Here is an 18,111-nt window from a genome sequence, read left to right on the forward strand (position 1 = left end):
ACATCTCATGCAAAAGGAATGTAGGTCAGGAGTTCCCAGAAACCTTTGGGATCTGTTTTTATATGGTGATACTTATATATATATATTACTTAAATATAAGTGAAGGAAATGACTTGGGTCCAAATGTCAGCTGAATTGTTACCAGTCCTGCATCGTGGGATTGTGACACTTCATTTTCTTTGACTTTAGTAATAAAAACTTGTTCTAGTCATTAGGGCACAGCAGTATTTCACCTTATATATTCAGACTAACTTGGGAATTTACAGTTTTGCCTCTGTTTTGGTGTGTAAGCACATTGTAGGATTTGGGATATATATATATAAAATGCCTCCTCTCTTACTCTTAATTTGGAGAGTTTTGTTTCAACTATCTTGATTTGGAAGACCAAAGCGATTGAAGCTACCTGCCTGGCTCAGTCAGTAGAGCATGTGACTCTTGATCTTGGGGTCATGAGTTCAAGCCCCACTTTGTGAGTGGAGATTACTTAAAAAAATAAAATCTTTCTTTAAAAGATTGATTAAATGATTTCAAATTAGAGTGAGGATGACAGAATCCTCAGAATGGAATCACATGCTCTTTGTAGAATTTTTTATGATAAGCTTTGAAGGAGTGATATTACATATAGCTTTAGCAACTTGATAGCTTTTGATGACATTACTGATATTTGTTTAAATAGAAGTGACTCAAGTTCTTAATGACTACATTGGTGAAATTTTTTGTAATCTTGTTAGTGTGTGAATAATTATAGTATTTCTGTGTGTCTTCTAAACTTCTCACTTTTTTTTTAGCATGTGCAATGAATTCTCACAAATTTTTCAGCTGTGTCAGTTTGTGATGGTAAGTGCTTTTGATTTCATTTTTTTTAGGTACTAATTATAGGAAGAGGATTATTTACAGGTGTGTTTTTGTTATAGGAAAATTCCCAAAATGCTCCACTTGTACATGCAACTTTGGAAACATTGCTCAGATTTCTTAATTGGATTCCACTGGGATATATTTTTGAGACCAAGTTAATCAGCACATTAATTTATAAGGTATAGTGAATACGTCTCAGCTCTTACCACTGGATAGTTGCATATATTATTAATTTGTAATGTTCTTTGCTATAGGAAAACCATTATGCGTTTGTAGGTGTAACCAGTGTTGTTTCTAAGACAAGAAACTGCTCAGAAGAACTTTCAGCTAATAATTCTTTGAAATGGTGTCAAAAATTTCAGGAATCCCATGTGAACAACTGTTAAGGGATTTGATTTTAGGAATGTTTCTGTAAAGTGGAAGGTCTCGGTTTTTCCAGAGATGACTACCTACCAGTTGGTTGTATTATCTTTCCATATGCTTTCTTGGCATATAGAAGGAATAAATTTGAATGCTTAATTGAGACCTCATTATAACTTAACATTTGAGATTTTGTAGTTCAGGGCTTGATGAGGTAATACTCTATTCTAAAATATGAATTTACAATATTGGAGATATTTTATTGGTAGACAGTTTACTGTTCGCTGTTCTCAGTGGTACTGCAAAGGAAACATTGTTATTAAGTAATACAACTTTAATACACGTAAGTAAGTATCAGGCCAATGGGCATATCCATTTTAAGGTTTTTGATGCTTAACCAAATTGCCATCCACAAATGGTATGCCATTTGTATACCTTCTCAACAAAGAAAGTGAAAGAGTCAGTTTTACCATACGTTTGTTAACGTATTGCCCATCATCTAAAATCCTAAGCAATTTTAGATCTTGGGTCTTTTTTTAGACTATACATAAAATATGATGTTCTTAAAAGTCATATAATCGTTCCTGGGAAAGTTATTAAGTGACTTTGTGTTTAGATATCTGAAGACACATCAGAAAAAGCACAGTTTATTCCTAAAACATATACTGTCTGTTGAGTGGATAAGGAAATTTCCTCAAGATTTGTGTGCAAAACAAAATATCCATCCATTTATCTGGTGTTTTCCCTCTTACATTCCATATTGTTAAAACCTTTATTTTTCTTGTTAAATAGAGTATTACATGCCATTTAATTTTATGCTTCCTTTTTTTCTTTTATTATTTTAAAATAGTTCCTGAATGTTCCAATGTTTCGAAATGTCTCTCTGAAGTGCCTCACTGAGATTGCTGGTGTAAGTGTAAGCCAATACGAGGAACAATTTGTAACGCTATTTACACTGACAATGATGCAGCTGAAACAGGTAATACAACACTCTTAACAACTGACTGAACAATTTTAGTGCCTTAGAAAAAGTTGGGTTGGAGTTGAACCGTTTTGTTACAACTAATTGTAACAAATCAGCTATAATGTGATTGTATATTTATTACATAAAATAAGATCAGGTAGAAATTTTATTGAACATTTTGAAAATTCCTTGAAATAAAGATTCTGGGAGTATCGTAGTAATTTATTTACGTAGAATTTAGAAGCTTGGAAACCTGGGGTTTTAATTAAGTTAGCTCTGCTTCTGACTTTGCCTCTGAAATGAAGAGATTGTCCATTTGTAATCTTGATAAGGTATATAAGAGATTATTTAGAATATTAACAATAATACAGTATGTGTTTGTGTTCCAATGAATTACTTAAATATTTTTGTTTTTAATAACACTAAAGAAAGGAAAAGTCTGATAAAGGGAAAAATTGAGAAGGTAATTTGTGGAAATCTTACTATTTGTAACATTTTAAAAAATCAAAAGCTAGAGTACAAAAATACTATAACAGACCAAGGATTTCTAGTGAAGAATAATCTGGTTTATATTAGTAACAAGGTGATGAGATGTTAGTATTTAAAGGTAATATTTTTTGTTGGTTTTAGAATGCAAACTAATGGTCCATATTTAAACTTGTAGATGCTTCCTTTAAATACCAATATTCGACTTGCATACTCAAATGGAAAAGATGATGAACAGAACTTTATTCAAAATCTCAGTTTGTTTCTCTGCACCTTTCTTAAGGAACATGGTCAACTTATAGAGAAAAGGTTAAATCTCAGGGAAACACTCATGGAGGTAGGCTTTGTGGACCCTTTGGCTTCTGAAATTCTTTTATATGATGAAAGCCCTTTCAAAAATGCCTTTGTTCTAAAATGCCTACCTTTCTTTAAATGTCTATACCTTTGGGGCGCCTGGGTGGCTCAGTCATTTAAGCGTCTGCCTTAGGCTCATGTCCTGGTTGCGTCCCTTGGTCTGCCCGCTCCATCGGGGAGTCTGCTTCTCCGTCTTCCCCTCCCCCCCACTTATGCTTGTGCACGCACGCGCACTCTCTGAAATAAATAAAATTTTTAAAAAGAAAAATAAAATGTCTGTGCCTTTGACATATCTTCTTACCTATTGTCAGTGCATAAAAATGTTAATTCTGAATTACAAGTTGAATTTGTTGTGTGTTCCACATAATATAAGATCAATAATTGATAATCAAAATTAAATTCCCAAAGGGTATTCAGACATTTCTGAGATGAAAAGTAAATATGTTTAAAAACTGAGGTATAATGCATATAACATAAAGCTGTCTATCTTAAAGTATACAATTTCGGTGACATTCACAGTATTGTCAACTGTCACCTATTCTAAAACATTTTCATTCACCTGGAAAGAATAATGTAACTATTAAAATAGTCCCTTATTCTGCTCTTCTCCAGCCTCTAGCCAACTTCTAATTTGTTCTCTGGATTTTATCTATTCTGAACCTCTCATATAAATAGACTCCTAGTATATGGTCTTTTGTAATTAGCGTTTTTCACTTAGTGTGTTTTTAGGGTTCTTTCACATTGCAGCATGTACCATTTCATCTTTTTATAGCTGAATGGTTATATATTGTATGCCCAGTTGTGAGTTGATGGACGTTTGGATTATTTACACCTTTTGAGTATTGGTACCAAGTGTCGTTTAATGTCCATAGCTTTTTAGGGAACTTAACGTACATACTGGCCAACAACTACATAAAGTTTTTAAAGTGTTCTAGGACATGTTCGAAGAAAACACAATTTGCTCCCTGAGAATTTCTAGTCTATTCGATGAACAATGAGTTCATCAATAAGTTGTGTAAAATGAAACATGAATTTTTATTCTGTTAATGTAACAAGTGGAAGGCAATCTGTGGTAGGATAATAATGTCTAAGGATTATTTTAATACTGTTGGTCTTCTTTGTAGGCCCTTCATTATATGTTGTTGGTATCAGAAGTGGAGGAAACTGAAATCTTTAAGATTTGTCTTGAGTACTGGAATCATTTGGCAGCTGAACTCTATAGAGAGAGCCCATTCTCTACATCTGCTTCTCCATTGCTATCTGGAAGTCAGCATTTTGATGTTCCTCCCAGGAGACAGCTGTATTTGCCCGTGTTATCCAAGGTAGTAATAAAGTGGGTTATTGAGTGCTTTGCCTGTTCCTTGCTGTGATTTTTAAAACTAAACAAGTAGTGGGTTTTATATTTATTTTCTTTTGGCTTTTATAATCTGTCCAAATAAAAGAGCTACAAAAAGAGAATCCAACAACGTCTCCATTCATGTTCAAAGCTCGAAGATTGAAAGGGATTGATTTAAGAGTTATGGTTCTCAGGATGCCTGGGTTAGCCAGCCAGGTACCCCTAGACTTACATTTTTTAAATGTTTATATTTTTTTATATTGTGAGAACCATTTGGGGGGTATATTTGTCTAAAGCGCGAAGTGCTTATCTTAATTTTTTTTCCTACATTGGATGTGACTGATTTCAAAGATGTAATAGATTTTTCTTATTTATTGTTGAGCAGGTCCGTTTATTGATGGTGAGTCGTATGGCTAAACCAGAGGAAGTATTGGTTGTAGAAAATGATCAGGGAGAAGTTGTAAGAGAATTCATGAAGGATACAGATTCCATTAATTTGTATAAGAATATGAGAGAAACATTAGGTGAGTCAATAATACTGCCAATTTAATCTTTATTTTTGTAATTCTCTTCTGGGGTGGAAATACTTTCTAAAGAAATATACTTTTCTGAATCTGTTAATAACTACTTTTATTAATCTGCTATTATTTCTTATTAAATTTTTTTGATCATAGAGTTGCATTTGAACTTTTGGAACCTTTTCCCTTCCTTTCTAGTTTATCTTACTCATCTGGATTATGTAGATACAGAAAGAATAATGACTGAGAAGCTTCACAATCAAGTGAATGGTACAGAGTGGTCATGGAAAAATTTGAATACATTGTGTTGGGCAATAGGCTCCATTAGTGGAGCAATGCATGAAGAGGATGAAAAACGCTTCCTCGTTACTGTTATAAAGGTACTCAAGTGATACATATGAACTGGAACTGTTAAGTAACTGTATTGTGTTATTATAAATGACTGAAATTGCTTTCATTTTACAGGATCTATTAGGATTATGTGAACAGAAAAGAGGCAAAGATAATAAAGCTATTATTGCATCAAATATCATGTACATAGTAGGTCAATATCCAAGGTTTTTAAGAGCTCACTGGAAGTTTTTGAAGACTGTAGTTAACAAGTTGTTTGAATTCATGCATGGTAAATCCTCTTTATATTATTTAGTCATTTATATTTATTGAACAAAAAAACCCAAAATTTTTCTTGAAAATTTTTTGAAAAATCTTGTTTCGTTAGAGACCCATGATGGAGTTCAAGACATGGCTTGTGATACTTTCATTAAAATCGCTCAGAAATGCCGCAGGCATTTTGTTCAGGTTCAGGTTGGAGAAGTAATGCCATTTATTGATGAAATTTTGAACAATATCAACACTATAATTTGTGATCTTCAGCCTCAACAGGTACGTATGGCACTGGGCATATTTTTCTTAGAAAGTGAATAGTATTGGGCTCCTGAGTAGCTCAGTCATTTGAGCATCCGACTCTTGATTTTGGCCCAGGTCGTGCTCTCTGGGTCATAAGATCCAGCTCTGCACTGGACGTGGAGCCTACTGAAGATTCTCTCCCTCCCTCCACTCTTCTCCCCCCACCCCCCGCCAAAAAAAAAAAAAAAAAAAAGATTACTTTTTTTTTTTTTTTTTTAAGGTTTATTTGACAGAGTGCATATGGGGGTGCAGGAGGGCTTGATCTCAGGACCGTGAGACAATGACCTAAGCTGAAACCAAGAATCATATTTAACTGAGACACTCAGGTGCCCCATGACTACTGTTTTACTCAGAATTCATTAATGGCAATAGAGTGACACCATTGGACTCCGTTCATGTGTCTCTGTGGCTGAATTTTTTTTGTATAGTTAACATACAGTGTTAAATTAGTTTTGGGTGTATAATATAGTGATTCAGCAGTTCCATACATCACCCAGTGCACTTCTCAGTCCCCAACACTATTTTATCTCCCACCTACCCACCTCTGCTGGAGTGGTTAAATTTTCATAGTGGCCAAAATTTAGGCAGAAGTTTGTTAGGCTATTTTCCTACTTAATGTTAAGTTATTTCTCAGACTCACAAACAAGTTCTAATACATATGTGAATTGCTTGTGTGTAGTTTTCCTTATGATGCATCAAATGTCTGCCTTTTTACATAGGTCCATACATTTTATGAAGCTGTGGGGTACATGATTGGTGCACAAACAGACCAAACTGTACAAGAACATTTGATAGAAAAATATATGCTACTCCCTAATCAGGTTTGGGATAGCATAATCCAGCAGGCAACCAAAGTAAGTTTTACTACTTTTTCTCAAAGTTCTAATGGAATTCAAGAAGACAGTGTTGTTTACAAAAGTAGTGAAAATTACACTGTAATTTTGCTCTGTTTGCTGGTATACTGGGACTGTTACTCTATTCTTAGTTGTACCTGTAGGTAATAAAGATTTCTTTGTTTTACTGTTATGGATTATAAATGTGATGGTGGTTTGGAGTAAGGTGTGGGTAGTGTTTCTCGCTTTAGTAATTACAAAGATAATTTTCATGTGATAAATCTGTTATTTGTCTTTCACAGAATGTGGATATACTTAAAGATCCTGAAACAGTTAAGCAGCTCGGTAGCATATTGAAAACAAATGTTAGAGCCTGCAAAGCTGTCGGACATCCCTTTGTAATTCAGCTTGGGAGAATTTATTTAGATATGCTTAATGTATACAAGTGCCTCAGTGAAAATATTTCAGCAGCTATCCAAGCTAATGGTAAGTGATTCTGAATTTTTGTGGAATGGTGAATAGTAAATCAGTTCCATGTTCACAGTGTTAGTGTAAGCATTCATTTTTCACAGATTCGAGTTAACCCTCCCAGTGTCCCAAATGACCCTAGACAATCATTTTTGATGAGTTGCATACACCTTTTCCTTGTAAAGTTAGTCTTAGTTTGTACATTCATCTATGGGCCCTTGTCTTTATGTTTTTGAGTGGTAAATGAGAACTGTTAGATCTGAAGTACATTTAACTACCAATGTAGAATTTTAGTTGTGAAGTTGGATTTCATTGGATTGTATTTTTTAGGTGAGATGGTTACAAAGCAACCGTTGATTAGAAGTATGCGAACAGTGAAAAGGGAAACTTTAAAGTTAATATCTGGTTGGGTGAGCCGGTCCAATGATCCACAAATGGTATGTGAAATGTTAATTAATGCTTTTAAGTTGATGCTGTATTCTCTGATAATATGCATATAGCTCATTTAAAGGTAATTTCAATGGGTATGTTTGGGATTATTTTACAGTGTCCGATTTTTTTTTTAGAGTCCTTGAATACTTAAAAATATTATATATACCATCTTCCTAAGAAATTGCTGTTAGTGGGGTCAGTGATGATACGTAACAAGGTAGTTTGAGTCACTTTTATCCCCTTATAAATAGATGTTCCGATGAAATTTTTTGTGTTTCTTCATGATTCTTTGGAGCAATTTACAAAGCTGTCATTTGTTTGCCTCTGCAGTGAAAGTAATAGCTTTCTCAGTGGAAGTTTTAAAGGTCTCTTTCACTCTTCTTTTAGTTTTAAATCATTTTCCAGAAAGGAAAATGATATTCAGAAGCTAAACCAGGCTCCATAATATGCCTCAACTTGGGAAAATGTGTATTAGTATTTTTTTTTTTAAGTGTGTATTTTTAATTTATTCTACCATTTCTTTCTCTTGATCCTTGGAATATTACAAAGAATCCTGTCGTGTTAATTTTTGCCGTATGCAAATAGTGGTTGACAAGTGTGCTGTTTACTTTCATCATTTTGAAATTTCAGTATTGTTCCTACAGATGAGATACTTTTCAGGGAACTTGTTCAGAAGACAGTTGTGGAATTATCAACATACCAAATGTTGAAAGGTTTTGAACATGTGTATTATGAGATCAGAACTGTATTTAAAATTGGAAAGGAGAAGATAAGATGAATTAAAGGAATTGTGAAGTTCATAATTTACAATAGCTTGGGCAGATTTTAGGAGTATCAGTGATAATAACAAGGAGCGGGTATCATTTTACAATCAAGATTTGTATTGTGTGTTGGGACGGTGAATTTAAAAAAATAACTCAAAAACACACTTATCCAGTTTGTGGAGTAAGAATTACTGCAATGTTACGAGTAAAATGAGAACCAGTTCTGGTCTAACAGAGCAGTTGGGTTATCTGAAAAATAATGTGCTTATCCTTAAAATTTTTACTAGGCCTATTTTGTATAGTAGGACACTACTAACACTGGTAACCTTCATTTGCAAGAAACATTATTTGTAATTGCCCATGTCTTAATGAAGAACCTATTAAAAGCATGTAAGTTACACCTTAATATGACCTTGTTTATTGAGACTCATGGAAACTCAAGGTCTTTCTGGTACAGTACCAATTCCTTTTACAAGAGTAAGTGGTTTTTATTTGTGTTTATTAAGTGTTTACAGGTAGCATTCACAAAGTTAAAAAAAATAATTGAATGGGTATCTACTTTATATTAAATACGAGCTGCTTGGTTTTTATAGATGTTATTCATTGACAAAATTGATATAGTATTGGTTTCATTCCTTTAGGTAAGTGATCCCACGTACAGTAACCCTAGAATCCTGGCCCTGCCATAGTAACTTGGAGCCAGTCACTTGATTTTGGGCCTCAGTTACCTTAATAATTACAGATTTGAACTCTGAATATGTCTGTGGCTCTTCCCAGCCTATTAGGATTTCTTAGTTTCTTTTGGTAAAAAGTTTTACTGTCCAAAACCAAATTAAAAAACAATATTTTCCAGATACTCAACCCAAATCTCAATACAACAACAATCTAGCTGTTTATAATGGTTTAGCAGGTGCATAGAATAAAACTTGAAAGTGGTGTTGGTTTTTTTTTTTTTTTTTTTTTTAATAGGTAGCTGAAAATTTTGTTCCTCCTCTCTTGGATGCAGTTCTCATTGATTATCAGAGAAATGTCCCAGCTGCTAGAGAACCAGAAGTGCTTAGTACTATGGCTATTATTGTCAACAAGTTAGGAGGACATATAACAGCTGAAATACCTCAAATATTTGATGCTGTTTTTGAATGCACATTGAATATGATAAATAAGGTATGTGGTTTACATTGCAGTTATGGGAAATTCTGCCATATATATCCTTTAAGTCTTGAAAGCATAAGTTACAGCTAGGAGATTAGCATAAGTTTTAAGCTCTGGAGTTTAAGTATTTGAACTTCTAGATCAGAGAAATATTTACCTTTTCTTAAAAGATTTTATTTATTTATTTTAGAGCGCACAAGCATGAGTTGGGTGAGGGGGAGAGGGAGAAACAGACTCCCCGCTGAGCAGGGAGCCAAAAGCGGGGATCTATCCCAGGACCCTGGGATCATGACCTGAGCCAAAGGCAGACACTAAACTGACTGAGCCAACCAGGTTTTTTAAAAATTTTACAGTTTAAAAGATCTTGGGGTACCTGGGTGGTTCAGTCAATTGAGCTTCTGACTCGGTGGCTTGGGTCTTGATCTCCGGGTTGTGAGATAAAGCCCCAACTCTGCGCTCAGTGGGGAGTCTGCTTGAAGATTCTCTCCCCCTGCCCCCCCCCCGTCTGCTTGAAGATTCTCTCCCTCTGGCGCCCCCCCCGTTAACGTGCACTCCCCCCTCAACTAAATAAATCTTTAAAAAAATAAAAATATCTTACTAAATTTGATAGATTGTAGCATTCAGATAGCAGCTAGCATTTAGTGAAAAGTTGCTGCATTTTAAGCATTAAGAATTTAGTGATACTGGATTGCCTGGGTGACTCAGTAGTTTAAACATCTGCCTTTGGCTCAGGTCATGATTCCAGGGTCCTGGGATCAAGCCCTGCATTGGGGCTCTCTGTTTCACAGGGAGCCTTCTTCTCCCTCTCCCTCTCCCTCTGCCGCTCCCACTGCTTGTGCTTCTCTCCATGTCAAATACATAAACAGAATCTTAAAAATTGTGATACTAATTCTTTAAATGAAAAGGCAGGTGTGCATTTTCAGTTATAAAAGTCTATTACAGGGGGCGCATGGCTGGCTCAGTTGGTGTAGCATGTGACTCTTGATCTCAGGGTTGTAAGTTGGAGCCCGACGTTGGGTATAGAGATTATTTAAAAGTAAAGTCTTTAAAAAGTATGTATATGTATATACACAAACACACACAGTAGGAAAATACATTAATCAAGAAGGGAAAATGCAGGGGCGCCTGGGTGGCGCAGTCGTTAAAGCGTCTGCCTTCGGCTCAGGGCGTGATCCTGGCGATCGGGGATCGAGTCCCACATCAGGCTCTTCCGCTGTGAGCCTGCTTCTTCCTCTCCCACTCCCCCTGCTGTGTTCCCTCTCTCGCTGGCTATCTCTCTGTCACATAAATAAATAAAATCTTTAAAAAAAAAAAAAAAAAAAGAAGGGAAAATGCAGATAAGAGTTACAAATGTACACAGTAGCTAAAACAATTTTCAGAAATAATTTTCAGATCTGTATTCGTGATCTTGAGGTCACTCTCATAACATGGTAGTAGGTAGTCTCAGAGTAACTAGAAAATGTGATGTTCTTTGGGTTTTGATTAATTTTTATAATGTGGCCTTGTGTTCCTTCATTTTAGTAATTCATTTGTGTAATACATGGTGATTTCATCTTCCATGGGAGGCAAATTATAATGTCTTCAGGTTTCCAGTCAGGAGGTCATATACCTTATGGGGCCCACTAAAAACTCCAAACATTTATACTAAATTAGGGTTTACTTTTTCTCTCTTATTGAACATAATTAAGGCATTGAAACATTATTTTGTTCTCGCCATTTGTTTTTAGGACTTTGAAGAATATCCTGAACACAGAACGAACTTTTTCTTACTACTTCAGGCTGTCAATTCTCATTGTTTCCCAGCATTCCTGGCTATACCACCTGCACAATTTAAACTTGTTTTGGATTCCATTATTTGGGCTTTCAAACATACTATGAGGAACGTTGCAGATACAGGTAAATACACATCCTTTTATTCACTTGCCCTATCAGTCCACAGGCTCTTCGAGATAGATCTGTAGGTATGGTCGGGTAGATGACACTTGTTATCAAGGTTTTGTTGGAGTGCATCACTTTCATATGTAGGTCTAAGTAAGTCAAAGCAGGCGAATCCTCTCTTCCATGGTTGAGTGCACAGGCAGGATTGAGTTCTAGGGAGATAGGCGTAACATTCAAAGTAGAGCGACATCACTTCTCCACATCCTCACCAGTGTGTCCTTTTCCCCGTCTGCTTTTCACTGGTGCCACTAAGGGTCAAAATAAGAATAAAACACAGTATCTTTAGCAGGAGAGGTTTTTATTTAATTTGTTTTTTTAAAATAGAAATTGGTTTGTGTAATCGGTGTGTACTTGGTAATGATGTTTTTAGAGTTGATTTGGAGAGAATCAACTAAACCTTCAGAAATAGTGGAAAGTTGCTAGTAGTTATTACTTGTAGTCTGTAACTAAGCAGGCATTGATGCTAATTGAACTCCCATTATTCAAGATACCTTAAGCAAATAATTGCTAGTTGTTAGCGGAAAGGGGGGTTAAGAATGGCCTTTGAATGAGAATCTGGAAATTCTATATGAGTGTTACTAGTCTGTAATAACTTTGTTGGGGTTCTGTACATTTTAGGCTTACAGATACTTTTTACACTCTTACAAAATGTTGCACAAGAAGAAGCTGCAGCTCAGAGTTTCTATCAAACTTATTTTTGTGATATTCTTCAGCATATCTTTTCTGTTGTGACAGACACCTCACATACTGCTGGTAAGAATTTATAACTGTGAGGGGCGCCTGGGTGGCACAGCGGTTAAGCGTCTGCCTTCGGCTCAGGGCGTGATCCCGGTGTTACGGGATTGAGCCCCACGTTAGGTTCCTCCACTGGGAGCCTGCTTCTTCCTCTCCCACTCCCCCTGCTTGTGTTCCCTCTCTCGCTGGCTGTCTCTATCTCTGTTGAATAAATAAATAAAATTTAAAAAAAAAATTTATAACTGTGAAAATGTTAAGTGTTCCAGTTGTTATTACCTGTTGGAGTTAATAATGTTCTTTATATCAACAGGTTTGACAATGCATGCGTCAATACTTGCATATATGTTTAATTTGGTTGAAGAAGGAAAAATAAGTACACCGTTAAATCCTGGAAATCCAGTTAACAACCAAATGTTCATTCAGGAATATGTGGCAAATCTCCTTAAATCAGCATTCCCTCATCTACAAGAGTAAATATGCTTTTTAGTACACATACATTTTTCAGTTAAAAAAATAGTGATTATTTAATTGTCGTATTTTGATTTGCAGTGCTCAAGTAAAGCTCTTTGTGACAGGGCTTTTCAGCTTAAATCAAGATATTCCTGCTTTCAAGGAACATCTTAGGGATTTCCTAGTACAAATAAAGGTATGTGTTTTGTTTGCTTGGAGAAATACTAAGAATAAATATGATTTAGTTGTTGCATTGTGTAATGAACCGCTTTTTTTTTTTTTTAATGATTTTTTATTATATTATGTTAGTCACCATACAGTACATCCCTGGTTTCTGATGTAAGGCTCGATGATTCATTAGTTGTGTATAACACCCACTGCACCATGCAATACGTGCCCTCCTTACTACCCATCACCGGTCTATCCCATTCCCCCACCCCCTCCCCTCTGTGGCCCTCAGTTTGTTTCTCATAGTCCATAGTCTCTCTTGATGAACCACTTTCTTGGTAAAGCAAAATGAATGATACTTAGGCTTACTAGTCCTAGACTGATTCAGAGTGAAAAACTATAAATCACAGTTGAGAACAGGATGGGTTTGAAATGTTTTTGGAAACTTGTTATTAATATAATTCATTTTAGATGACATAAATGTCTTGGAACGTTGTAATTACATCCTGCAGCTGATTTATAAATTGTGAAATATGGGAAAAGAAACACTGGTAGACCCTTTGGGGATTTCATACCCATTTTGTTAGTGAGGAATCCATTTTAGGGAATTATGACAAATTAGCAGATAATCAAACTGTTACTGCTGTTACACAATGCTTCATTTAAATTTATGGGAAGAGGGCGCCTGGGTGACTCGGTTAAGCATCTGTCTTTGGCTCAGGTCATGATCCCAGGGTCCTGGGATCAAGTCTCACATTGGGCTCCCTGCTCAGCGGGGAGTCTTCTTTCCGCCTCCCTCTGCTTGTGTTCTCTCTCTCTCTCTCTTTCAAATAAATAAATAAAATCTTTTAAAAAGAAAAGCCTCTTTAAAAAAAAAAAAAGGCCTCTCCCCAAAAATGTCCTTTTCCAAAATTGAAATTTATTTTGTTAACACTTCATCTATCTTGTTTTCACAGGAGTTTGCAGGTGAAGATACATCTGATCTGTTTTTGGAAGAAAGAGAAACAGCCCTTCGACAGGCTCAGGAAGAGAAACATAAACTTCAAATGTCTGTCCCTGGCATCCTTAATCCACATGAAATTCCAGAAGAAATGTGTGATTAAAATCGGAAGTCATGCTGATTTTTTTTGTTGTTGTTGTTGGGTTCCCCCCCCCCCCCGCAACTCTTGTTAGCAGAAGAAAACAGCATCTGGATATTTGTCGACCAAAATGATGCCAATTTGTAAATTAAAACGTCACCTAGTGGCCCTTTTTCTTATGTGTTTTTTGTATAAGAAATTTTCTGTGAAATATCCTTCCATTGTTTAAGCTTTTGTTTTGGTCATCTTTATTTAGTTTGCATGAAGTTAAAAATTAAGGCATTTTTAAATTTTACTTCATGCCCATTTTGTGGCTGGGATGGGGGGAGGAGGCAAATTCAATTTGAACATATACTTGTAAATTCTAATGCAAAATTACACAACTTTCCTGTAAACAATACCAATTTTTAATTAGGGAGCATTTTCTTTCTAGCCTGTATTTCAGTCTAGAAGAAAAGATAATGAGTAAAACAAATTGCGTTGTTAAGAGGATTCTAGTGCTGAATTGTCTGAAGTTAGCACCTCTTTGAATCGTTTGTCTAGACTACATGTATTACGAGTCTGTATGGCAGGTTTGCAGCAAGATCATGTGCATATCATCCCATTGTAAAGCGACTTCAAAAAATATGGGAACACAGTTAGTTATTTTTACACAGTTCTTTTTGTTTTTGTGTGTGTGTGCTGTCGCTTGTCGACAACAGCTTTTTGTTTTCCTCAATGAGGAGTGTTGCTCATTTGTGAGCCTTCATTAACTCGAAGTGAAATGGTTAAAAATATTTATCCTGTTAGAATAGGCTGCATCTTTTTAACAACTCATTAAAAAACAAACAAAACAAAACTCTGGCTTTTGAGATGACTTATACTAATTTACATTGTTTACCAAGCTGTAGTGCTTTAAGAACACTACTTAAAAAGCAAAATAAACTTGGTTTACATTTATTTTCCTTTTTTGGCTCAAAATTATTCCTACATTAATGAAAGTGATTATATGTGTTTTAAGTATTAGGTAACATCTTTAAGTGAAGTTGGACACTGTTGATTTATGATCTGTGGGGTTATTGGAAGTAAAGGCACAGTTGGGTTAATCAGACATGCTCCGGACATTACCTTTTGTCCCCAAGAAACAAATCCCTTATGTGACAGCTTAACATGCTTTTATCTTTATTTGCAATTAAACAACATCATCTTTTGGTTCCTGGTTAGGAGTTACGTGTAACAGATTAAACAGAATGAGAACCCAGGTATAAGAAACTACTGCAGATATTCTTGATTAATTGTATTTTTGTCAGGTACAACCCTTAGAAAGTTGCCTTATCCCTTTAGGAAAGGTAGGAGGAAGGGGAAAATGTATAGATGTCCTATAAAACATGAAAGGCGGTAGAACTAAGGGAATAGAAAAGGGAAACTAGCTTGGGTCAACCCGTTTCCAGAGGATTGAAGCTAACCTTCTATAAACCTAGACTAAAACCTAAGCATTTGAAGTGCCTCGTGTTCGTGCAGAGTCAGCAATTTTTGTGTAATTGCTGTACTTTTCTAACTTTATAGGCTTTGGCAAAAGCTATTATTTCAGTAGAATATAATCCTGCATAAAACTTTTTTCTAGAACAGTAAATGGTAAGAGTTTGAATGTATTAACAGAAGAACATTGGAGAACTTTGTTTTAAACTTAAGCTGTGTTAAAATCTTTGATTTGGTGTTACTAATTACTGGTTTTGGCCTAAAAACCCTTTGTAAGAGGTTTTCTTGGATCAGCCAAAAGTTTAGGTTCAGAATGATTGGTCTGTTTTGACTTAGCTACGAAATGCATGTTGTTAGTTTTGAGTATCTGTCACCATTTCTGTCAATGATGCCCACAGTTTTCTTACCTTACAGCACATCCACTCTCTCTACGCCTTGCTTTCTTGGAATGTTCTAGATGTTGCAAGAAAACAAGTCTTGGCTTGGAAACCAGGATAGTCCGCTTTTAATTTAGAAATGATTGGCAACTAGGATTCAGCCACTAACAGGTGTAAACTTACCTTTTTTCCCTTTTTACGTTGTGTACAGGCCTCAAGACAATGTCACAAAAACTGAAAATTGTCCCTCAATATGTGTTATTCATTTGGTTTAGTAATTGAATCCCTGTGTTTTAACTGAGTACTTAAGCCTCCTAGCTGACACATTTCCCACCTCCCTTGCAACCAGGTCGAAGTCTTGTGACTGGAATGAAAGCAGAAGTGATTATAAACTTCTGAAAAACACCTTTAAAGGAAAGGGACACGGATATGATGGTAAGAGCCAGAGATCCTAGATAGTGAAATGGAAGATAATGGATTAGAACACCTTACCTCCCATTTCCCCTTCTCACTTATGTTACTGTCATGTACTTTAATGAATTATATAATGTTATATTATTACACAATACATACAATTGTATAAGTTTTAAACTTCATAAATATACACCTTGAATAAGTACAGCTATAGGTTAAGAATTATTGTTTAAGCTAAACACTTAATTCAAGGAAAATACATAAGTCAACTGAATTAGAAACCTCAAACTCAGGTTTTCTTTACACAAAGTTCTCACCAGAGGTACGTTTTATCCCACAGTTAACTCCCTTGTGTGAAGCTTGTGGGACTTGAGCAAAGAGATGTGACCAAAACCAGAAAAAACAATAGTGATAGCAAATTAAATTTAGGGTGGGCATTTCTTGCTTAAGTGTACATTGATCGTATTTGGGTCACCCTCAAGGTATTTCACAGCAGAGCACACTGTGACCATTTCAGATGTTTGGCATAGTGCTTTTTAACTCTTGGTAATAAGTCAGTCTCTAAGTGATTACAAGTTGGGAGGAGAACTGGAATTATCTCGCATAGTTAAGTGGGTCTGAATCCTGTTGTAAGCACTCATTCAATGGGGAATCTTGGTTAAGTCATTTGATCTTATTTGAAAAATGGGATCGCAAAGCTAAGTCCCCTTGATGGTTGTGAGGATTTAGATACAAATACGACAATATGCCTGACACCATACCTAACTCTAGGGTGCATTTTTTTTCCTTCACATTTTAGCTCCTCTGAAATTGGGAGTATATCTTAACAATCCATGGCATCTTACAGTTTCTGGTGGCCCTGCAATGCAACTGACATGTCTTTGCCTGTCCACATGTGAAATTGATCATAGCTGTTGGTGTGCATTAGTTTAATTGCTAAGCATCTTCAGAAGGATAGTTCAACATCAAATGTTACTTCTATGTACAAAAAGAGGCACACAGAAGCAGCAGGACGTAAACTTTATCTTAAGGAAATCTTACTTGTTAGAAGGATAACCACAATTCCGTATTTTCTTGCAAAGTGGCAACTAAGTTGGGTCTTGGGACCTACGCAGGGGAGCTGCCCAGAGGCTATAATGCAAGGAATTGTCTACCAAATTACAAGCAATGCAGTTTCATTCATGAGAAGTGTGAACAGATTGATGAAATTTCAAAAAAACTGCTATAACCAATTCATGCATTTTGCAGGATTCTCAAGTATATTGTCAGAGTTGGTAGTGTTTTGTTGTTCTTGGTACATCTTGAAATAGATGTCCTCTTAGATTTGAAATAAAGCAGTAACCCAAGTATGAATTCAATCTTAACAGGTTTTTCCTTACCCCGCTTGGATTCCAGTTACTTTGTTAGGCTTTCCTACGGTACAGACCTCTCATGTTTGATCCCAACAGATTGGCAAGGATGGACTTTGAAAAATAAAAACTAGAATACATAGAGGACATAATTGGTCTGATTTGGTAGTGTATGTGTTGGGATTCCTCTGAGAAAGTTACCAGCATAATTAATTCTGTAACAGTGCGAAGGTAAGTCTTCATGGAAAAGAGATTCATCTAACAGTCATGGTACTCCTGGCTGACTTCAGTCGGTTGAGCCACAACTCTTGACTTCAGGGTCCTGAGTTGAAGACCCACGTTGGGCATAAGGCTTACTTTTTTAAAAAAGTAAGAATAGGGATGCCTGGGTGGCCCAGTCAGTGAAGTACTGGGACTCTTGCTTTTGGCTCAGGGTTGTGAGATGGAACCCCGGTTGGGCTCCAGTCTGAGTCTGCTTACTTAAGATTCTTTCCCCTCCCTCTCCCTCCGCCGCTGCTCCTTCCCCCGTTCACTTGTCTTCTCTCTAAAATAAGATCTTTTTTTTGAAAAGGTAAAAGCAAATGAAGTGTATGTAATTACTAATTAGATTACTAATTGTAAATAGTACTTTTTAAAGATTTTTTAAGTAATCTCTACACCCAACATGGGGCTTGAACTTATAGCCCTGACATGAGGAGTCACATGCTCCACCAGC

General features: G+C 35.9%; 1 protein-coding gene across 1 annotated transcript in view; it reads left to right on the forward strand.

Moving 5' to 3' along the window:
- Positions 1–14,737, forward strand: part of XPO1 (exportin 1) — a 44,687-nt gene extending 29,950 nt beyond the window's left edge. Inside the window, exons 8-25 of the mRNA XM_040623442.1 lie at positions 789–837; positions 915–1,034; positions 2,066–2,194; positions 2,844–3,002; positions 4,144–4,341; positions 4,741–4,879; positions 5,072–5,253; positions 5,339–5,495; positions 5,592–5,755; positions 6,499–6,633; positions 6,915–7,098; positions 7,411–7,517; positions 9,246–9,440; positions 11,156–11,324; positions 11,985–12,119; positions 12,412–12,571; positions 12,651–12,747; positions 13,676–14,737. Of these exons, the coding sequence (XP_040479376.1) occupies positions 789–837; positions 915–1,034; positions 2,066–2,194; positions 2,844–3,002; positions 4,144–4,341; positions 4,741–4,879; positions 5,072–5,253; positions 5,339–5,495; positions 5,592–5,755; positions 6,499–6,633; positions 6,915–7,098; positions 7,411–7,517; positions 9,246–9,440; positions 11,156–11,324; positions 11,985–12,119; positions 12,412–12,571; positions 12,651–12,747; positions 13,676–13,822 (2,626 nt within the window). The 3' untranslated portion in view covers positions 13,823–14,737. The remainder of the gene's footprint in view (positions 1–788; positions 838–914; positions 1,035–2,065; positions 2,195–2,843; positions 3,003–4,143; positions 4,342–4,740; positions 4,880–5,071; positions 5,254–5,338; positions 5,496–5,591; positions 5,756–6,498; positions 6,634–6,914; positions 7,099–7,410; positions 7,518–9,245; positions 9,441–11,155; positions 11,325–11,984; positions 12,120–12,411; positions 12,572–12,650; positions 12,748–13,675) is intronic.
- The last annotated feature ends 3,374 nt before the right edge of the window (positions 14,738–18,111 follow it).

The sequence above is a fragment of the Ursus maritimus genome, unplaced genomic scaffold (genome assembly GCF_017311325.1).
Source record: "Ursus maritimus isolate PB19 unplaced genomic scaffold, ASM1731132v1 scaffold_6, whole genome shotgun sequence".
Classification (NCBI taxonomy): domain Eukaryota; kingdom Metazoa; phylum Chordata; class Mammalia; order Carnivora; family Ursidae; genus Ursus; species Ursus maritimus.